This window comes from Alosa alosa, chromosome 12 (genome assembly GCF_017589495.1).
Source record: "Alosa alosa isolate M-15738 ecotype Scorff River chromosome 12, AALO_Geno_1.1, whole genome shotgun sequence".
NCBI lineage: Eukaryota > Metazoa > Chordata > Actinopteri > Clupeiformes > Clupeidae > Alosa > Alosa alosa.
This window is the reverse complement of record NC_063200.1, coordinates 21,766,013-21,781,976: the sequence shown is the minus strand read 5'-3', so window position 1 is coordinate 21,781,976 and position 15,964 is coordinate 21,766,013. Positions and strand designations below refer to the sequence as shown.

At 41.2% G+C, this 15,964-nt stretch overlaps 2 protein-coding genes and 1 long non-coding RNA gene across 4 annotated transcripts; 1 reads left to right on the top strand and 2 right to left on the bottom strand.

Moving 5' to 3' along the window:
* Window positions 1-389: 389 nt before the first annotated feature.
* tmem203 (transmembrane protein 203) lies at window positions 390-2,748 on the bottom strand. Of its 2 annotated transcripts, none has more exons than XM_048259584.1 (2): window positions 2,673-2,748; window positions 390-1,990 (listed from the first exon to the last, which is right to left on the bottom strand). In XM_048259584.1, exon 2 carries the CDS (start codon window positions 1,766-1,768, stop codon window positions 1,352-1,354), a length of 417 nt encoding a protein of 138 aa, XP_048115541.1. In that variant the 5' UTR covers window positions 1,769-1,990; window positions 2,673-2,748; the 3' UTR covers window positions 390-1,351. The 2 variants fall into 2 exon arrangements, with proteins under 2 accessions (XP_048115541.1, XP_048115542.1); XM_048259585.1 differs by lacking the exon at window positions 2,673-2,748 and adding an exon at window positions 2,414-2,627.
* Window positions 2,737-14,173, top strand: alad (aminolevulinate dehydratase). The gene is made up of 12 exons (XM_048259583.1): window positions 2,737-2,815; window positions 3,852-3,974; window positions 4,115-4,165; window positions 4,634-4,730; window positions 4,829-4,964; window positions 5,209-5,292; window positions 5,642-5,730; window positions 5,852-5,907; window positions 6,022-6,109; window positions 6,550-6,636; window positions 12,664-12,793; window positions 13,480-14,173. Exons 2-12 carry the CDS (start codon window positions 3,856-3,858, stop codon window positions 13,536-13,538), a joined length of 996 nt encoding a protein of 331 aa, XP_048115540.1. The 5' UTR covers window positions 2,737-2,815; window positions 3,852-3,855; the 3' UTR covers window positions 13,539-14,173.
* Window positions 14,174-15,326, bottom strand: LOC125305003. Its single transcript, XR_007195308.1, has 3 exons — window positions 15,079-15,326; window positions 14,623-14,718; window positions 14,174-14,427 (listed from the first exon to the last, which is right to left on the bottom strand). It is a non-coding gene; the product is annotated as an uncharacterized LOC125305003 (long non-coding RNA).
* Between the last annotated feature and the right edge of the window lie 638 nt (window positions 15,327-15,964).

Below are 15,964 nucleotides of genomic sequence, written 5' to 3'. Positions count from 1 at the left end.
CTTCATGTACAAAGACAGAGATAGGCAACTAGGTTAAACTTTAGGGCCTAAAGAGATTGCTGTCCTTGCCCATTCCAATTGTTTGCATGGCCCTTAATTAGCCACGCATTTTTCCATGATGATGGGAAACGTGAACGGGAGATATGAGACAACTCAATTTATGGATAAGACACAAGATGGGCAAGGCAGTCACAGTCTGCACATTTGTGAGTTCTGTCCAAAGTTCAAAACCTATAAAAGTACCAGTCAGGCAGTTCATCACCTTTTCTTTGCGTCATGTTGCTTTACTAACTCGACTACAACCGATGTGGTGGTATGGAGAGAACAGATGTCATTAACAAACAGAACATTAGCCTATGACTTAACAAATGGTCTTACTACAATTCATAAAACGTCAGTGAAATAGCTTACTTTAATTTAATTTCAAAACACAATGCATGCGGATGAAATCAATGAATATTCACACGCAAATAAAATCAGACTAGTCTTGTCCTTGAACCACCAACAGCCTTGAAACACCCAGAGGTCTGTATTCATCGACCCTATAGCGCCATCACGTGGACCAGTAGAAATCAACAGCCACACAGAATTTAATTAACAGGACAACTCATTTAATACTTAAATTATCGGTCCGTCGTCGATACTCAGTGATGCATGTACAATCCAGATGAGCACAAACAATAAAGCAAATGAAGAAATTGTACAAATAGCACAAACACTAAATAACCAAAGGCATTAATGTCACTTTATTTACAATTTATACAAACATTTAGGAAAGCACTTCATGAGAAGAGCACAATTAAATAATCATAAAGAAAAGTCCAATGAAAAGACTTTAGAATCTCACTTGGAAGTATAAGGACAAAAACAAATATAGAGCAACCAAATTGTACATTAAAAATACATTATCCAGCTCATATGAGTGACACGACAAACAAGTATACATGCATACATCTGTCCCATTCTTCTCAACCTCTTATGGCATTCACACCCGTGGGCCTTTTGCACCCCAAACAGTCAACTATGCTCTGACCATGAAAACCGAAGTGGCTGAATGGACTGTGTGTGTTCAGCATGAGGTTAAGCTCTCTCGGTGGCCAGTTTATCCCATTTGCTCAGGACTGGCTGTCTGTCTGTAGAGTTGACAATATGGGTAGGAGAGGACAAAAAGCCTGTGAGCCTGTACTGCATGACCCTGAAGTCCATTACATCCATTCCATTTACTCATCAGTACCTCATCATGTAGTGTTTGGGCGGAGAGGTGGACAAAGCCAGCTGAGTCCTTACTGGGTTGTTGACTAATTGGGCTGGCGGTAAATAGCCCTCAGACGGCTGGTAAAGCCCTCGAGGGTCAGTTGACGCGGCAGGCGCGGATCATGAGCAGCTGCAGCAGGATGAAGATGGGCGAGACGATGAGGCCGAACCAGAGCTCCCGCGCCTGCTCCTGCTCTGCGAGCTTCTGGCACAGGAGCACCTCGCACACCAGCTTGAGACTGAGCACGGTGAGAACCCACAGGAGACGGAGCACTGCCAGACGCCGGTCGCCCTCCTGGTACAGGCGGATGGACACGATGGTGGTGAAGTAGGTGCTGAGGCCATCGGCGGCAAAGAGGGGCACGAAGACCAACCACCAGCTCACGCTCGGGGTGAACTTGTCGACGCGCAGCGCCACCAGCACACTGAAGACTAGAAAGGCACCCAGGTGCAGGAACAGCTCAAAGGTGGCGAAGCCCAACCACTGGACCAGCTCCCGCAGTGAGAACAGCATGACTACCGTGACCAAGGAACGTTTAGGTAGTAATTCTGGGCCAGTGCTGCCACTGGACTTAAGTGGTCAGAGGACTCAGTTTGCGGATTGAGATGGGTGCGGGTTAGTGGGCATTGGGAGCTTGAAATCTTTGAGCATCACTCAATAGGCGTAGTGCTGGTAACTCCCACAATCCGAATCATGATCAGAGAGGCTGATCTTCCGCCCCTTGTCCTGCGCCACCTGAATACAAATAAAGTAGCGTTATGACAAAGTAATAACACATTGAGAATACACTCAAAGCACAAAACGTTTAACGTTAGACTACTGTCGATTCCAGCTATCTGTTGTGTTTCGGGATCTACGTGGATATTTCATTAGTATTACCATCTTTTTATATTTATATTTTTTGTATTTAACTACATGTAATGAAAACATGAATACATCCTTTGATATGATTAGGATGATTCGGCGAGTCAGACAGCCATGGATTTCAGTACTGCGAAGGTTATTCTGACAGGAGTAACGTTAACTTATGTTAGCAAACGTTAAGCATCAAGATCTCCTTCTGCGTCTAGCTACCCCTTTTAGACAGACACTAAGTTAACTCAACAAATGGAAATTATTCACACACGTCAATAAAGTGTTAAGTTAGCTCCTACATACCTATTATGTGTCATGCTGGTGGTGGTGCGTTTAAGTGATGCAGTATCGATAGCTAACGTCAAAGGGCTAAACAGCTAGCCAGCTAGCTATCCTAGCAAGCTATCTCTTTCAAAATGTGAGTAAACATTTCTCATTAATTACCACAGTGAAAAAAGACATTATGGTACTCTACAACTGCACAAACTATGACAAAGACACTATGATATATAGAAAATCTAAACAACATATTCCAAAGAGTAGATAGTAGCCACTTATTTACCTTCCGTCTGTCGTCTCCACATTGTATTACCGCGAGACTGTCAGCAAACGTGAATTTCGTCCTACGGTGGCCGAGAAGAAGAAGCATGTTCTTCATTCGAAGCACTTGATATCAAGGGTAGGAGTGACAGGACCACTTGTGTTGTGAGTAAGATTTTCTTTGTACATTTACGACGCACTCACATTTCAAATGATCTATGTATTTTTAACAATGCACGTTTAACTATGAAATAGTTTGGAGTCAATCATGATTTAGCAAGCAAGACAGTGAAACAACCTGAAAGTTACCTGTGATTAGCCAACACTGTTAGCCAAGATCAAATTCTGCAACAGATAATTTCACTGACGTTGTTAGCAGCCTAGCCACCAGACAGCGAGACTATATTGTAACTTTATAAAACTGTCACTGTTACATGCATGATCAACCTGACACAAAGTAAGGCACGTATAACATCACGTAATGCCAGCTAGTGTATTCACTCTAGCAGAGTGTTGTGGAAGACTTGGATGAACGGCGTAACCTCTATTTCTTTGAGATATAACTGTTCTGGTTGCAGTCCATTTCAAGTACAAACTTATTTAGAACAGTCTCAGTGTGCCTTGTCAGCATAGGCCTTATTCAGGGCCAATTCCAGCTACCAAAGCACCACAGGAAAACCTGACGGCCACTGAATGGAGATTCATACTTTTCAAAGCACACAGTACAGTTGTACAGTTTTACAGATGTTTCCGCGGGCCGCCATTGGCACCCGGGCCGCACTTTGAGAACCTATGGCCTAGACGCTTTGAAAATGAATTTCTCTCATTCGTCAGTGTACGGATGCGCATGACGAAGTGACAGCTGGAAGCTTCCATTGTGATCTTTACGCATGCTTGCTTGTATTTGAGTAGAGGAATTTTTTGCATTGTGAGTCTTGTCAAAGCAACTTGCTCATTTTCCCTTGAACGTCTTTGATCATGTGTAAGAAGAATGGACATATATTACCTTCTCAAGTTGTTCCTAATGCTGCATATGTTTAAATAAAAAAAAAAACACAAATGTAGACCACCTACTCCTTTACCACTCTTAGACTTCCCACATATAGATGAGCAAGAATGAGGAAGTTAACAATAAATCCCTGCTCTGTTAAGGAAATGTCAACAGAGTTTTTCTAAGCAGCCCACTCTTTTCTCATTCCAGAACAATGATGCAGTCAGCAGAATCTCTCCTCCATAGTGGATACTTCCACCCTACGCTCAGATACTGGCAGACGTGTGCCTCGGACCTTAAACCTGACAACCTCATCTATCCCATCTTCGTCACGTAATGTTTCTTTGTTTAACAATGCCTGTAGAATAATTTCAGAATAAACAAGAGGTTACTTGTCAGTTTTCTTTATGTTAGTTAGAGTATGTCAGCTGAGTTCTGGGGTCATGTTAGTGATGTGTCTTTATTCGTCACAGTGACAGTCCTGATGCAGTAGAGCCCATCGGCAGTCTTCCTGGACAGGCCAGGTGAGTTTCCGAAAGCTTTTGTGTCCAAAGAAAGTCGTCATACAAAGCACATCAACCTGTTTATCTCACAATCAAGTCCAGTGCCAAAACTATCATCAAAACTGTTCTCAAAACAGTAATAATTACAGTTATAGAAACACAGTGTAGGGAGAAAACACAGAGTCCAGGGATGCCCTGTCACTGGCTGGAGTTCATTGATAAATAAGGCAAGGCAGGGTGGCCCCAATGTTAGCCTCCAAACCCTGATAAGAAGAAAAGCCGTTAATTTTTTGTCTTTTCCAACTGCCCACAATATTGTGTCATGCTGACATGAATGAAATAGTTTTATTACATGAATTTATTGAGTACTAACATATTTACATAGTCATTACAAATCCATAACTTCATATTAAAAATATATATACATTAGTGTTTCATACATGGAGTGACTAAAGGATTTAAATGCATATCCTTATCTCATCTGCTCAGATACGGTGTGAACAAACTAGAAGGAATGCTTCGCCCTCTTGTGGAGAAAGGCTTGAAGTGCGTGCTCATTTTTGGTGTGCCTGTAAAAGTGGACAAGGTGTGGTACTTATCGCATGCATGCACAAAGCACAACTTGCTTACAAAGTAGATTGTACTCCTGAGCTTGGCCCATGGTAACTGACATGTTTCCCTCAGGATGATCGGGGTTCGGGTGCAGACACTGATGACACCCCAGCAGTTTTAGCTGTGAAGAAACTGAGGGCCACCTTCCCAAACCTGGTGTTAGCCTGTGATGTGTGCCTCTGCCCTTACACCTCACACGGCCATTGTGGTTAGTAGCTCCATTCTCCATTGCCCGTTTATGAACACTTTTGTCTCTGTTTTTTCCCCTGCAACCTCAATAAGACCTTGGTAATCCTATACGTATTAAGTCACTAAATAATACTTGCAGTGTGAGAGGTGGTATGAATAGAGCCATTCACTAAACAGCTACTTTTTGTTTACCCTCATTGATGATGTTTTATCCACTTGTTTCGTTGTAGCCGACCTTTGAGAGTCTCTCATTTCCCCCACAGGAATTCTGCGTGAAGATGGCACTTTGGACAATGGTGCCAGCTGTAATCGCCTGGCCGAAGTGGCGTTGGCCTACGCCCAAGCTGGTGAGTCACTCATTCTCTTTTTCTACGTTTACATTTATTAATTTAGCAGACACTTTTATCCAAAGTGACTTACAAAAATGAGGAATAACATGCAACCTACAACGCAGAGACCTTAGATATGCGAATTCATACTGCATTAATCAATACTATTACTAGAAGATGCAGATGGTACAAGTATTAGTCAAAGTGTAGATCAGTGAGACCGTGAGGGAGAAAAGGGAAGTGCATAGTAAGTGTGTGTTTTCTCAAGCCTGTGGTTGATGAACAACTTCCCTTTTCTGACCCTTTATGACCTCACTCTGTCTATCTCTGTTGATGTGTCTGATTGTGCCTCTCCCTCCTCACACAGGGTGCCATATAATCGCCCCCTCAGATATGATGGATGGACGCATTGCAGCCATCAAGCAAGCACTTATATCCAACGACCTCAGCAACAAAGTAGTGTCTAAACCAGGGTTGCAATCTGCCTTTTTGGGAATCACAAAAATCTCTAAGCAACTTGCATGAGTTCTCCTCAAACCCTGAACTAAAGTTTCACAAATCTTTTTCAATTTTAAAGGTTTCAGTACTGAGCTACAGTGCCAAGTTTGCCTCCTGTTACTATGGCCCCTTCAGGTAATTGTTTGCACACAGCAAGCGGGCTTATCTTTGGATGTTGTCAGAGATCAAAGCGTTAGCCCCCTGTAATAGCCTGGTCTGAGATGCGCCGTTCTGGGTTTATGTACTCAGGGATGCAGCCCAGTCCAAGCCAGCATTTGGAGATCGGCGGTGCTATCAGCTGCCCCCTGGTGCCCGAGGCCTGGCACTGCGAGCATGTGTGAGTATTCATTACCAATTCATATGTATAGATGTATGATGATTGTGGATGGATGGATGATGATTAAGGCATTGCATATACAGCAATGTATTATAACAACATAAAACTGTGGTACAGTACAAAATAATTTTAGAACAAAAGTGTAATAATTTAGCACTTTTTGAGGTATGTTTTTTCCCATGAGCTACTACTTTTGGTATTCAAATTAATTTGAATAGAATATGGTCTATTGTAAAAAAAGCCTTCACAGTACAACATTGCCAACAATATTGCCCAAAGATGGCAGTTAAAACATTAGCAAGCATTTGTCAGTACCTGGGCTGTGGTGTGCACAAGGTATTAAGCTTGCTATCTATAACCAAAGCTCTCTTATACTTCTTTAAATGAGGAAGAAGGTTTAAAGAACTTCAATAAAAATAAATGATTTTCCTCTTTCTCAGGAGCGTGACGTGAGGGAGGGGGCAGATATGCTGATGGTGAAGCCTGGCATGCCCTATCTCGACATGGTCAGGGAGGTGAAGGACAAGGTCTGTGTACTGCGCTCCATTACTAAAGAATCACTTCATTCTGATTCCTTTAGAATCCTACATACATACTATAAAAAAAGATTGGTTCATCAGAAAGAACCTTTTGTAGTGCTTCAAAGCAGTGGTTCTTAACTGGTTTGGCCTTGAGACCCTCAATTTCGTGACCCATATTTTTAAGCCTTAAAGCCAACTGATATGGTGAGCTATGTGGTAAGATGCACAGAGTGCCTGTACTTGTTTGGAACATGATGATGTTAGGCACATTTGCAAAGTCCTCAAGGTCCCACATTAGATCTGATAGGGTAGCATTTTAAAGGAACACTCCACCCAATGTCAGTAGTAATTTATGTTCTTACAAGCGTCAGCGCCACGGAGAGCAACTATGTAATTTCGAAGTCCATCGAATGTACATGAAGTGTAACCAAGAGAACAACAACAAAAACATTAGGCTACATGACCCCTAATAATAAAGCAACAATAATACGCAGCACTATTTAAAGGGCCGACAAGCCTTGTGCTCCGCGAACTCGTCCACGATGCTCTGTGTATGTCCATTTTCTTTGCTCTCTCATTCTCTATGGACAACATGGCAAGTCCACTTAGTCTCTCCTGTCCCACTGTGCTCCTCAAGTGTTTTTTAATGATCTTTAACTTGGAGAATGAGCACTCAGAGGTTGCAACGGTGACGGGGTCGGGAAGAGTCAAAAATAAAATTAGGGCGGTGCAAATCTCGCTGAATGCAGAAGTTACTGGTGGGTGGTTGCATTGGCGGAGCGAGGGGTGGCTTCGGGGGCTCAAGCCCCGAATCGCTTTTCAAAAGCCCCGAATCTTTTTTTTGTATGTGTTTTCAATTTCCAACGATTCTAATTTAACTTCCCCTCGGTTTCTCTATAAATGTTACAAAATGTAGCCTACTATTACTGAGCAAATATCCCTTAGTTTCAACGTGTAAATACAATTAAACGGACACTCCCTTGCTAATCGGTTTGCTTTTTGGGTACAACATTATTTTGCTGGCACATGAAATGTTATTTTCGAATAGCTAGCTTCATCGACAGCCAGTTAGCTAGTTAGGAAAACAAAGCTGTGGCGTTACCGTCCAAGTAAAGATACCACGATTTTTTCATTGACAACATAGTAGACCGCGATAACCTAGTTCATAAACCACGCCACCCTAAAGATCACAGTTTGCAGTTTTGATATCTTGATTATTCTCCTGATGTCAGACAAGATTTAAACGTATGGAACCGGTCTTGTTAGCTTGCAAAACTTCCAACAGAACAGCTAAGGTTAGCTAGGCTAATGTTCCGCGACTGGGTATCTTGCTAAGCTGATTAGGCAAATAGCTAACCATATCCACAAAACGAATTTGGTGTGCATCACCGGTATGGTAGTCAGCACAACGTTTTTGTTCTAATATCACCAAAGCCATCATCAACTGTTGCAAACTTACCTGCCAAATAGCAATATTTACTGAAATACAACATTGACAGATAATCTGATTTCCCACACGATGAGTTTAGGCAATGCCAGAGCCGAGATGTAGCGGTTTACGTCATAAACCTGGCAGGAAAGTTCAGAGCGGCGCGCAGTCAGTTTAAACAACAAGCCGGTAAGAAAAACTATTGTCAAGACATTAGGCAATTAGGCTACTGTACCCGAATACAAAAATAAACTTCAGAAAGACAGAAAGTTTGTTGTACTGTATTCTGTAGTCTGTATTCTGTAGTCTCAATGACCGAATCAGTAGATATACCTGTTGTCAGTTGAGTTCGTTCAATTAATTTATTGCAGGATACAAGGATACAAGGAAGTTTATTGTTACATGCATATAGTTACTGGAAGTAAGAAATGCAGTGAAATTATATCTGAAATTATGTGTGTTGAAGAAGATCCTGAAGACAATGTGCTGTGTATGTAGGGAGGGGGGGGGGGCAGTGTGCAGCAAGTAGAGGAGGCTTACTGTAGCAAGCAGTGTGCTGTATGTATGTGAGGTGATGACAGTGATGATGTAAGTGTGTGTGTTTTTTGTGTGTGTTGGGGGATGGGGGCAGAAAGGCTAGGCAATCAAGGACATGGGTAGATGGAGGAGAAATCAAAAATAATAAATAAAAAGTTCTATGGAGATGTGCAAAAGTTAGAGAAAGTCAGATATGTGTGTGTGTGTGTGTGTTTTTGACGTGTGATGAAATAAGAAAATAAATAAAAGGTCTGTAGCATAGGGTGAGGGATGTAAAAGTGCTAAAAGTCTTGTAGGTGTGTGTGTGTGGGGGGATCATGAGTGCTGAGGAGTGAATGAATGCAAAGTCAGTATAGTGTGATTTCAGAGTTAAAAACTTCTCCTGAGTCTCTCAGTTCTGGCTTTGTGACTACATAGGCGTCTTCTTGATTTCAGCGGTAGGAATAATCCATTGTTAGGATGAGAAGAGTCCTTCAGAATCTTTTGGGCTCTTAGGAGTACTCTTCTGGAATAGATATCTTGTAGAGCAGGGAGTTGAGTTCTTATAGTATGTTCAGCTGAGCGCACTACTCTCTGCAGAGTACTACAATCTCTAACTGTGGAGTTCCCATACCAGGTGATGATGCTACCAGGTAGAACACTCTCAACCGCTGAAGTGTAGAAGGCCTTCATGATAGATGTAGAAACTTTGAATTTCCTTAGCTGACGAAGGAAGTAGAGTCGTTGTCTGGACTTCTTCAGAACATATTGAGTGTTAACAGTCTATGTTAGGTCTTCAGTAATGTGGACACCAAGGTATTTAAAACTTGTGACTCTCTCTACAGGTTGCCCGCTGATCATTAGTGGGGTGTAACTGTAGTTCTGCTGCTGCCTTCTTTAATAATAAAGTAGTAGCCTAGCCTAGGCAAATAAAACGGAGATGTAACGTGGCTACCGGCGGGATTTTGAACTTGCATGTTTTTATGCATTTTAGGGCAAAAAATACCATGGGATTGATGTGTTCTCCATTTGAGGAACGTAATCAATTGCGGACGTGCACAGACGTCAGACACAGAACGCATATAGGCCTAGGTTAGGCTACTTTCACTTTCTAGGGCGCATTCATTAGGCTACGTAAAAGATGCTTCATACCAAAACAACGATCAAACATTATCAAATGTATCATGACGTGTTGTCACAAAGACTTACTCCAATTAGAAAATCGAAACCAAAATCATGTAGTGTAAGTGTTCTCTCATTGACGCCTGTAGGAGACAATATCATTGATCCAATTTTGTAAATTTGCACGTCGTAAAGTTCAATATGAGAGTTAAAATAAAGCCAGTCATACAGCAGAACATTTTATTCAATATTTTACACCTAGTAAATCATCAAAGTAAATTTCAAAACTTTTCAGCAACCGTGAGTCATAACTCATCCTGACTGGGGCAACCTATAAGCCTAATACGTCCCACTCTGATGAAAATGATTGAAAAGAAACCGTTTGCATGATCTTAGCTCCTCCGGCCTTGTGCTGTAGGAGAGGCCCCTGCGGGTCCCGGGCCGGGGGCATGCCGCACCCCCCCCCGCACTCCCTCAAGCTCCGCCCCTGGCAATATCACTTGGGAGTACTTCGACCTAGCGTAGTAATATTAATTAACACCTAATTGTAGATCCTATCCACCACAGAGTTCAGCCGACCCCTCAGCCTTCCCCTCCCCCTCCGAGGCACACACACAGTCGTTTCCGTAAATAGAGACAACCAGGGCTCGAAATTAACGATGTCCCGACGTCCCGGGGACCATAAAAATGCTTCCGGGACACAATAGAATGATGTCTGGGACAACTCTGGGACAGTCGAAAAAATGGCAAAGCAAATTTCAAAATAGGTACTTTTTTCCTAAACTGTTCACATGGGAATCTAAACGTATCTTTCTCGTCTGGATAAAATGATACAACATTTGACCTGGCGTAACGGACACCTGGCAAAAGCGTCAGCCAGCTGATCTGTAAATAAGTGGTTTTGTAGCCTACACGCAGCCTTACAACACTGTTTAGGCTACTGCTCTTCAAATCATGGTAGGCTACAATGTTATTTTTGGTGCAAATATAGTAAGATACCCAAATGGGCTGGGTGCTTGCGTTTCCTTAGGAATCCGCCATTTAATTGCTTAAATTAATATTAAGTGACGGCGGTAGGCCTAATGGGTCACTTTCCGATATAGAGGTTAACTTACCTAACTAGCAGGCAGGTAAATGGATATTTGTTTTCATGACAGACGAGATGACAGTCCTCTCTGACTAAAACGCTGCGTGTTTTCTGTCAGTGACAGACAAACGTCACCAATATCATGCTGAGCTAAATAGCCTACTGCAACTGCGATTTGACAAAACGATAGTGTTGCAAGGTAGCCTATAACAATGATAAGTTATTTAAGTTAGCATTTGACATTTCGCTGTGGCAGTTCTAAGGCTAGGGTGTCCAAACTGCGGCCGCCACGCACTTTAATCCGCCCGCCCGAGCATTTATTAGTTTATCATAGATCCGCCCGCCACGCACTTTAATCTGTCCTGCCGAGCATTTAGGTTATCATAGACCGCTTCGCTATGTTTTCCATCAATAGACGACGTTGTGGCTACTGCAAACTGCTTTACACTCTTCTTAGAGAACGTTTACAATGTCAAAACAGCTTGTTACATCGGGATAGTTGCAGCAGATCTAACTCCGTTTTGCTACTTTATTTAATTGGGAACGCATTTGAGTGTGCACAAGAGGGTGAGAGCACGGGCAGGAGAGTAGCCTATCTGACAGCTTCGCGGGTAATTTCCCACGCTAATTGTTTTCACTGAGATCTGTGGCCATGACATCACACCAAACTGACATTGAAATTAAAGACACGTGAAAATAGATTATTGGCGTAATGTTTTACAACCCTGTCAGTCAAAGCGATGGACAATGAGAACGTCTAGTGCAACCTCAAAAAAAGAGCCAAAAGCGCAATCTCTGAAAAAATGAGTGTTGTGTGAAACAGCAGATGATTAATGTTAATAAAATGGTGTTTAATAAATTGTTCAGATCTGACATGGTGGACCAGAACGAAGTTAATTAAGTGATGCAAGTTACTGATTATTATGCTGTTTATTATGTAGAATGGGAAAAAAACAAGAACTTGAATTTAGGACACTGGTGGTTAAGTCCGGGACAGTGCCAAGTAGAATTCGGGACACTGAGAAAAAAAGTTAATTTCGAGCCCTGGAGACAACCTGCCCTGCTGGCATTAGTTTGAGCTGACTTAGCAAAGTAGCAGGTAGTGGTAAAGTAGATTATGAACAATCATGGTTATACCATGCATTGTGAAGGGTTGTGATAACAAGCAGAAGTATTATAATGATTTCATGTTTCATAGAATTCCGCTTCGCTGCAAACGGCGGAAAGCATGGCTGGGATCTATAATTAGGTGTTAATTAATATTACTACGCTAGGCCGAAGTACTCCCAAGTGCTATTGCGCCACACATTGTAGTTCTCCTGTTTATTAAACTGGAAAATCGCCACGCTTCATGTTGTGTGACCTTACACATTTTTATCAACTACTCGTGCAACTGTATTTAAGTAGGGAAAACGTGTATGTTTTTGATTACTGCCATCTTCCTCCCTCTATGGCTAAGTCTGAGCCCCGCTAGCATAGCAACATGCTAACACATTTGCGCCGCGCACCAGAGCGTTTGAGTGCATGTACCGACACGGGAGAGGTATGACTCAACTCGTGAAAGTTAAGGTAAGAACATATATTACTACTGACATTGGGTGGCGTGTTCCTTTAAATGGGCACGACCCACCAGTTCAAAATTACTGCTTCAAAGAACCTTAAAGGTGATAGTTCTTTAATGAACCATTTTCAATGTGGGAAACCGCACAAAGGTTCAGCACAGTCATGGTTCTTTATGAAACTATAGTGATGAAAAGAAGCATTTCAACACCTTTATTTTTTGGAGTGTAGGAAATGACTCCAAACTCATTGTTGAAGGAAAACATCTTATTCATTCATGCCACTCATTTCACTTCCCTTTGGCGTTTCACCTGTGCAGCATCCCAATCATCCACTGGCGGTGTATAATGTGTCTGGGGAGTTTGCTATGTTGTGGCATGGAGCCCAGGCAGGGGCCTTTGACCTCAAAGCTGCTGTGATGGAGGCCATGACTGCCTTCCGACGTGCGGGTAAGACCAGGCTTTCTTCCAAGGATGGCTGTAGTTGATGATAAGCAGTCCCCCAGAAAGATAAGGCCAGTTTCCCATTCATGGAATATAACTTGTCATGAAATTCAGCATAATCTCCCATATGGGGATCCTATCAACATAACACACAAAAGTCCATGCGGGTGGGGTGGAGGTGGAGTAAATCACTGAGAACCATTCCAGGCATACAGAACAGAGTGAAGGAGGTACTTTGAAACCATACACTGTATATAGCGAGAGTTTGAGAAACTCTTGATTCAGTCTGCAACATACTGGAATACTGGCTTTTTACTGGAATAAAGATTGAATTCTGCATCAACCAAAGAAACATCCTTTTTCCTATGAACACCCATGTTTCTCTTACAAACTGAAAGAGAAATTCAATGAGATCTCCATTGAGAAATGCTTTTAGTATATGACAAAGCTTAATCCATGTCCAGAAAACTGGTCCATAGATTTTTTTTCCCTTTTTTGGCCCGTAGTTTTTGGACATTATTGGTACTATTGAACAGAAACTTCGGTACTGGACAAAAATTATATAGGAGATGAATGACTACTACACATATTACTTAGAGCACTGCTAGGAACAATGCCCAAAATGCTAATAAAGGACATTTTCTCAACTTAAGACAAATGTTCATTAATTTGTTCTCTTGTATCGTTTACAGGTGCTGATATCATCATTACCTACTACGCACCTCAGCTCCTCACCTGGTTGACAGAGTAGAAACAGAAAGGACCAAAGCTTGCATTTAACAGTCATTATATACATGCTAAAAAGAACGAACAAAGGGGGTTAAAAATCAACTGACGGTGACACATAATCTTCTGTCAGATATTGTTTTGGTGTCTTCAATGTCATATTTGCACTCTATATTGTTTTGCTTAATCATTTTTGTTCTTATTCTGTCATAGAATACTGTTATACAGTAGACACTGGAACAGTGTGTTGATCGTCAAAGTTCATATAGCACTACAAAAAAAGAGTGTGTAAGATTCACTGAGAATATATTGCCTGTGAAACATAGACATTAATTTGAAGGACAACCCATGGCATAGCCAAATGTTTCAGAGTAAATTGTGGGCTGTGGTTTATATATCTGTGGTTTTTAACATTCTTTTAATGCTTACTACTTATGTAAACTCCATTATATGTGTCAGCTTGATGCCTACAATGTTGTAAATCATTTCCAAGAAGAAGACATGGCAGGGTAGGATATCACAGGATAATCTGTTGATATTCAAGCACATATATTTTCCATTCTCATCGCTAGCACTACACCAAACAGAAATGTTCTATATTTATGGATACAGGCAACTATACTGGATAATATAGAAATAAAATTGCAGTGGCAACTGGGATTTGGTGTTTTTTTTATTATTATTTATAGGTATATGACATCTGGGCTGTTTGAAACATCAGACATGTCCACCTCCTGTAGAGGGAGTTTATAGACAAGTCATCATTATAAACAGCTCAGATGAATGTGAGATGACACGACAAAGAGATGATGGAGAGTATCTTTAGCCTTTACTGTAGTTTATCTGAGATGGGTCTTTAGGAAGGGAGGTGGGTGAACATGAAGCACCACTGGGCACACAATACACCTCCTGACCTAAAGAGTAAGGCAATTATCATTAAAATGCTTCTTTCGTGAATAAATCAGTGTTTAATTATAGATAAATGCATTCATTAATAGGCTAAAACTGTATGGTACAGTAACTGAATTTGTCTTAATAATACTGATGCATGAGGAAACGATTATGATGAAATATTTTTACTGAAATAAATAGAATTTAAGTGAACTTACACTTGGGCTTACGTGATGTGCCATGTCAACCTGCCGAATTTCCCTTGTTGGAACAACCGAAACAAGCAGACAGCCGCTCACCAATGCATGACACGGCTAATTGGTACAAAACAAATCACAGAAAAACTGCGTTCATCATTTTCAGTAGTGCAGAATGTATTAAGGCCTATGTAGCTGGATGCCAATTGAATAATAAAATCGTTTGTGTCGGACGCTGCGCTGGCGTTCGTTTCCTTCTTTGATCAAGTCGTAAAGTGATATGACCTGGATCAAATTTCCACAGGGTTGTACAGAAAGATTAAAGACTACAAAGGGAAGGCTATTCATAGGGCACATATTAATGCTGTTGTCTATTATATTAAGATGTCACACATTTCATAAAAAGAACGCAACTAAGAATTCACAGATATGAAAATTTGTAAAAATGGATTTGAGCAAAAACTTGCGGCTACTTACCACTGAATATAAGTCACAGCACCATGTCTAAATTCAAAAGACTGTTGTTTCTAAACGAAGAAACGAGATGACGGCTGTAAAATGGATGCTTTTCCTTAAGTTTCAGCTGTCCCCTTTTGCTCTCTTGACCGATTAAGACACTCACTGACCGATCGTCAACTGATAAACAGTGCGAATTCAACCAATCGTTAACGTCATCAACCTAAATAATTATGCAACAAGTCCCAAGAGGTAATAGGTCAGTGATAAACAGAGGCGTTGTTAGGTAGGACGCGAAGCGAAGCTCGTGATTATAGGCTACCCTAGGCTTCTGTCATGGGTCATGGAAAAAAACACTTCTCGGGCAGGTGTAGCGTTAAGATGTTTTTTGATGATGTTTTTATTCACAGGACATATCTTACTTACCTTATATATATATATATATATATATATATATATAGGCTATATATTACTCTTAGAAAATATGTTGCAAAATACAACCCCAAGACAGAAAAAGGTGGGACGTCCTATAAAATGTGAATAAAAACAGAATGTAACTATAGAAAATGTAATTTCGAGGAAATTACCAGTGCATGACAAAGCAGAAATACATTAACATAAAATGCAAAACAAACTTTTATTTGGAAACAGTTGTGGGCAGAGGAAACAGTTGGCGGGATCATAGTTGATGACAACTGACAGTTGCAATGGCTGAATAGTTAAATAGTTGAGTAGTTTAAATGGTTAAATTATTTAATAGGGAAATTATTGTAGTGAGGACTTTTATTTTGAAAAGTTGTGGGAAGTGCATGTTGTGTGTGATGTCTATGCTACTGAGACCTTGAATTTCCCCTTGGGGATCAATAAAGTATCTATCTATCTATCTATCTAAGAGGAAACAGTTGGT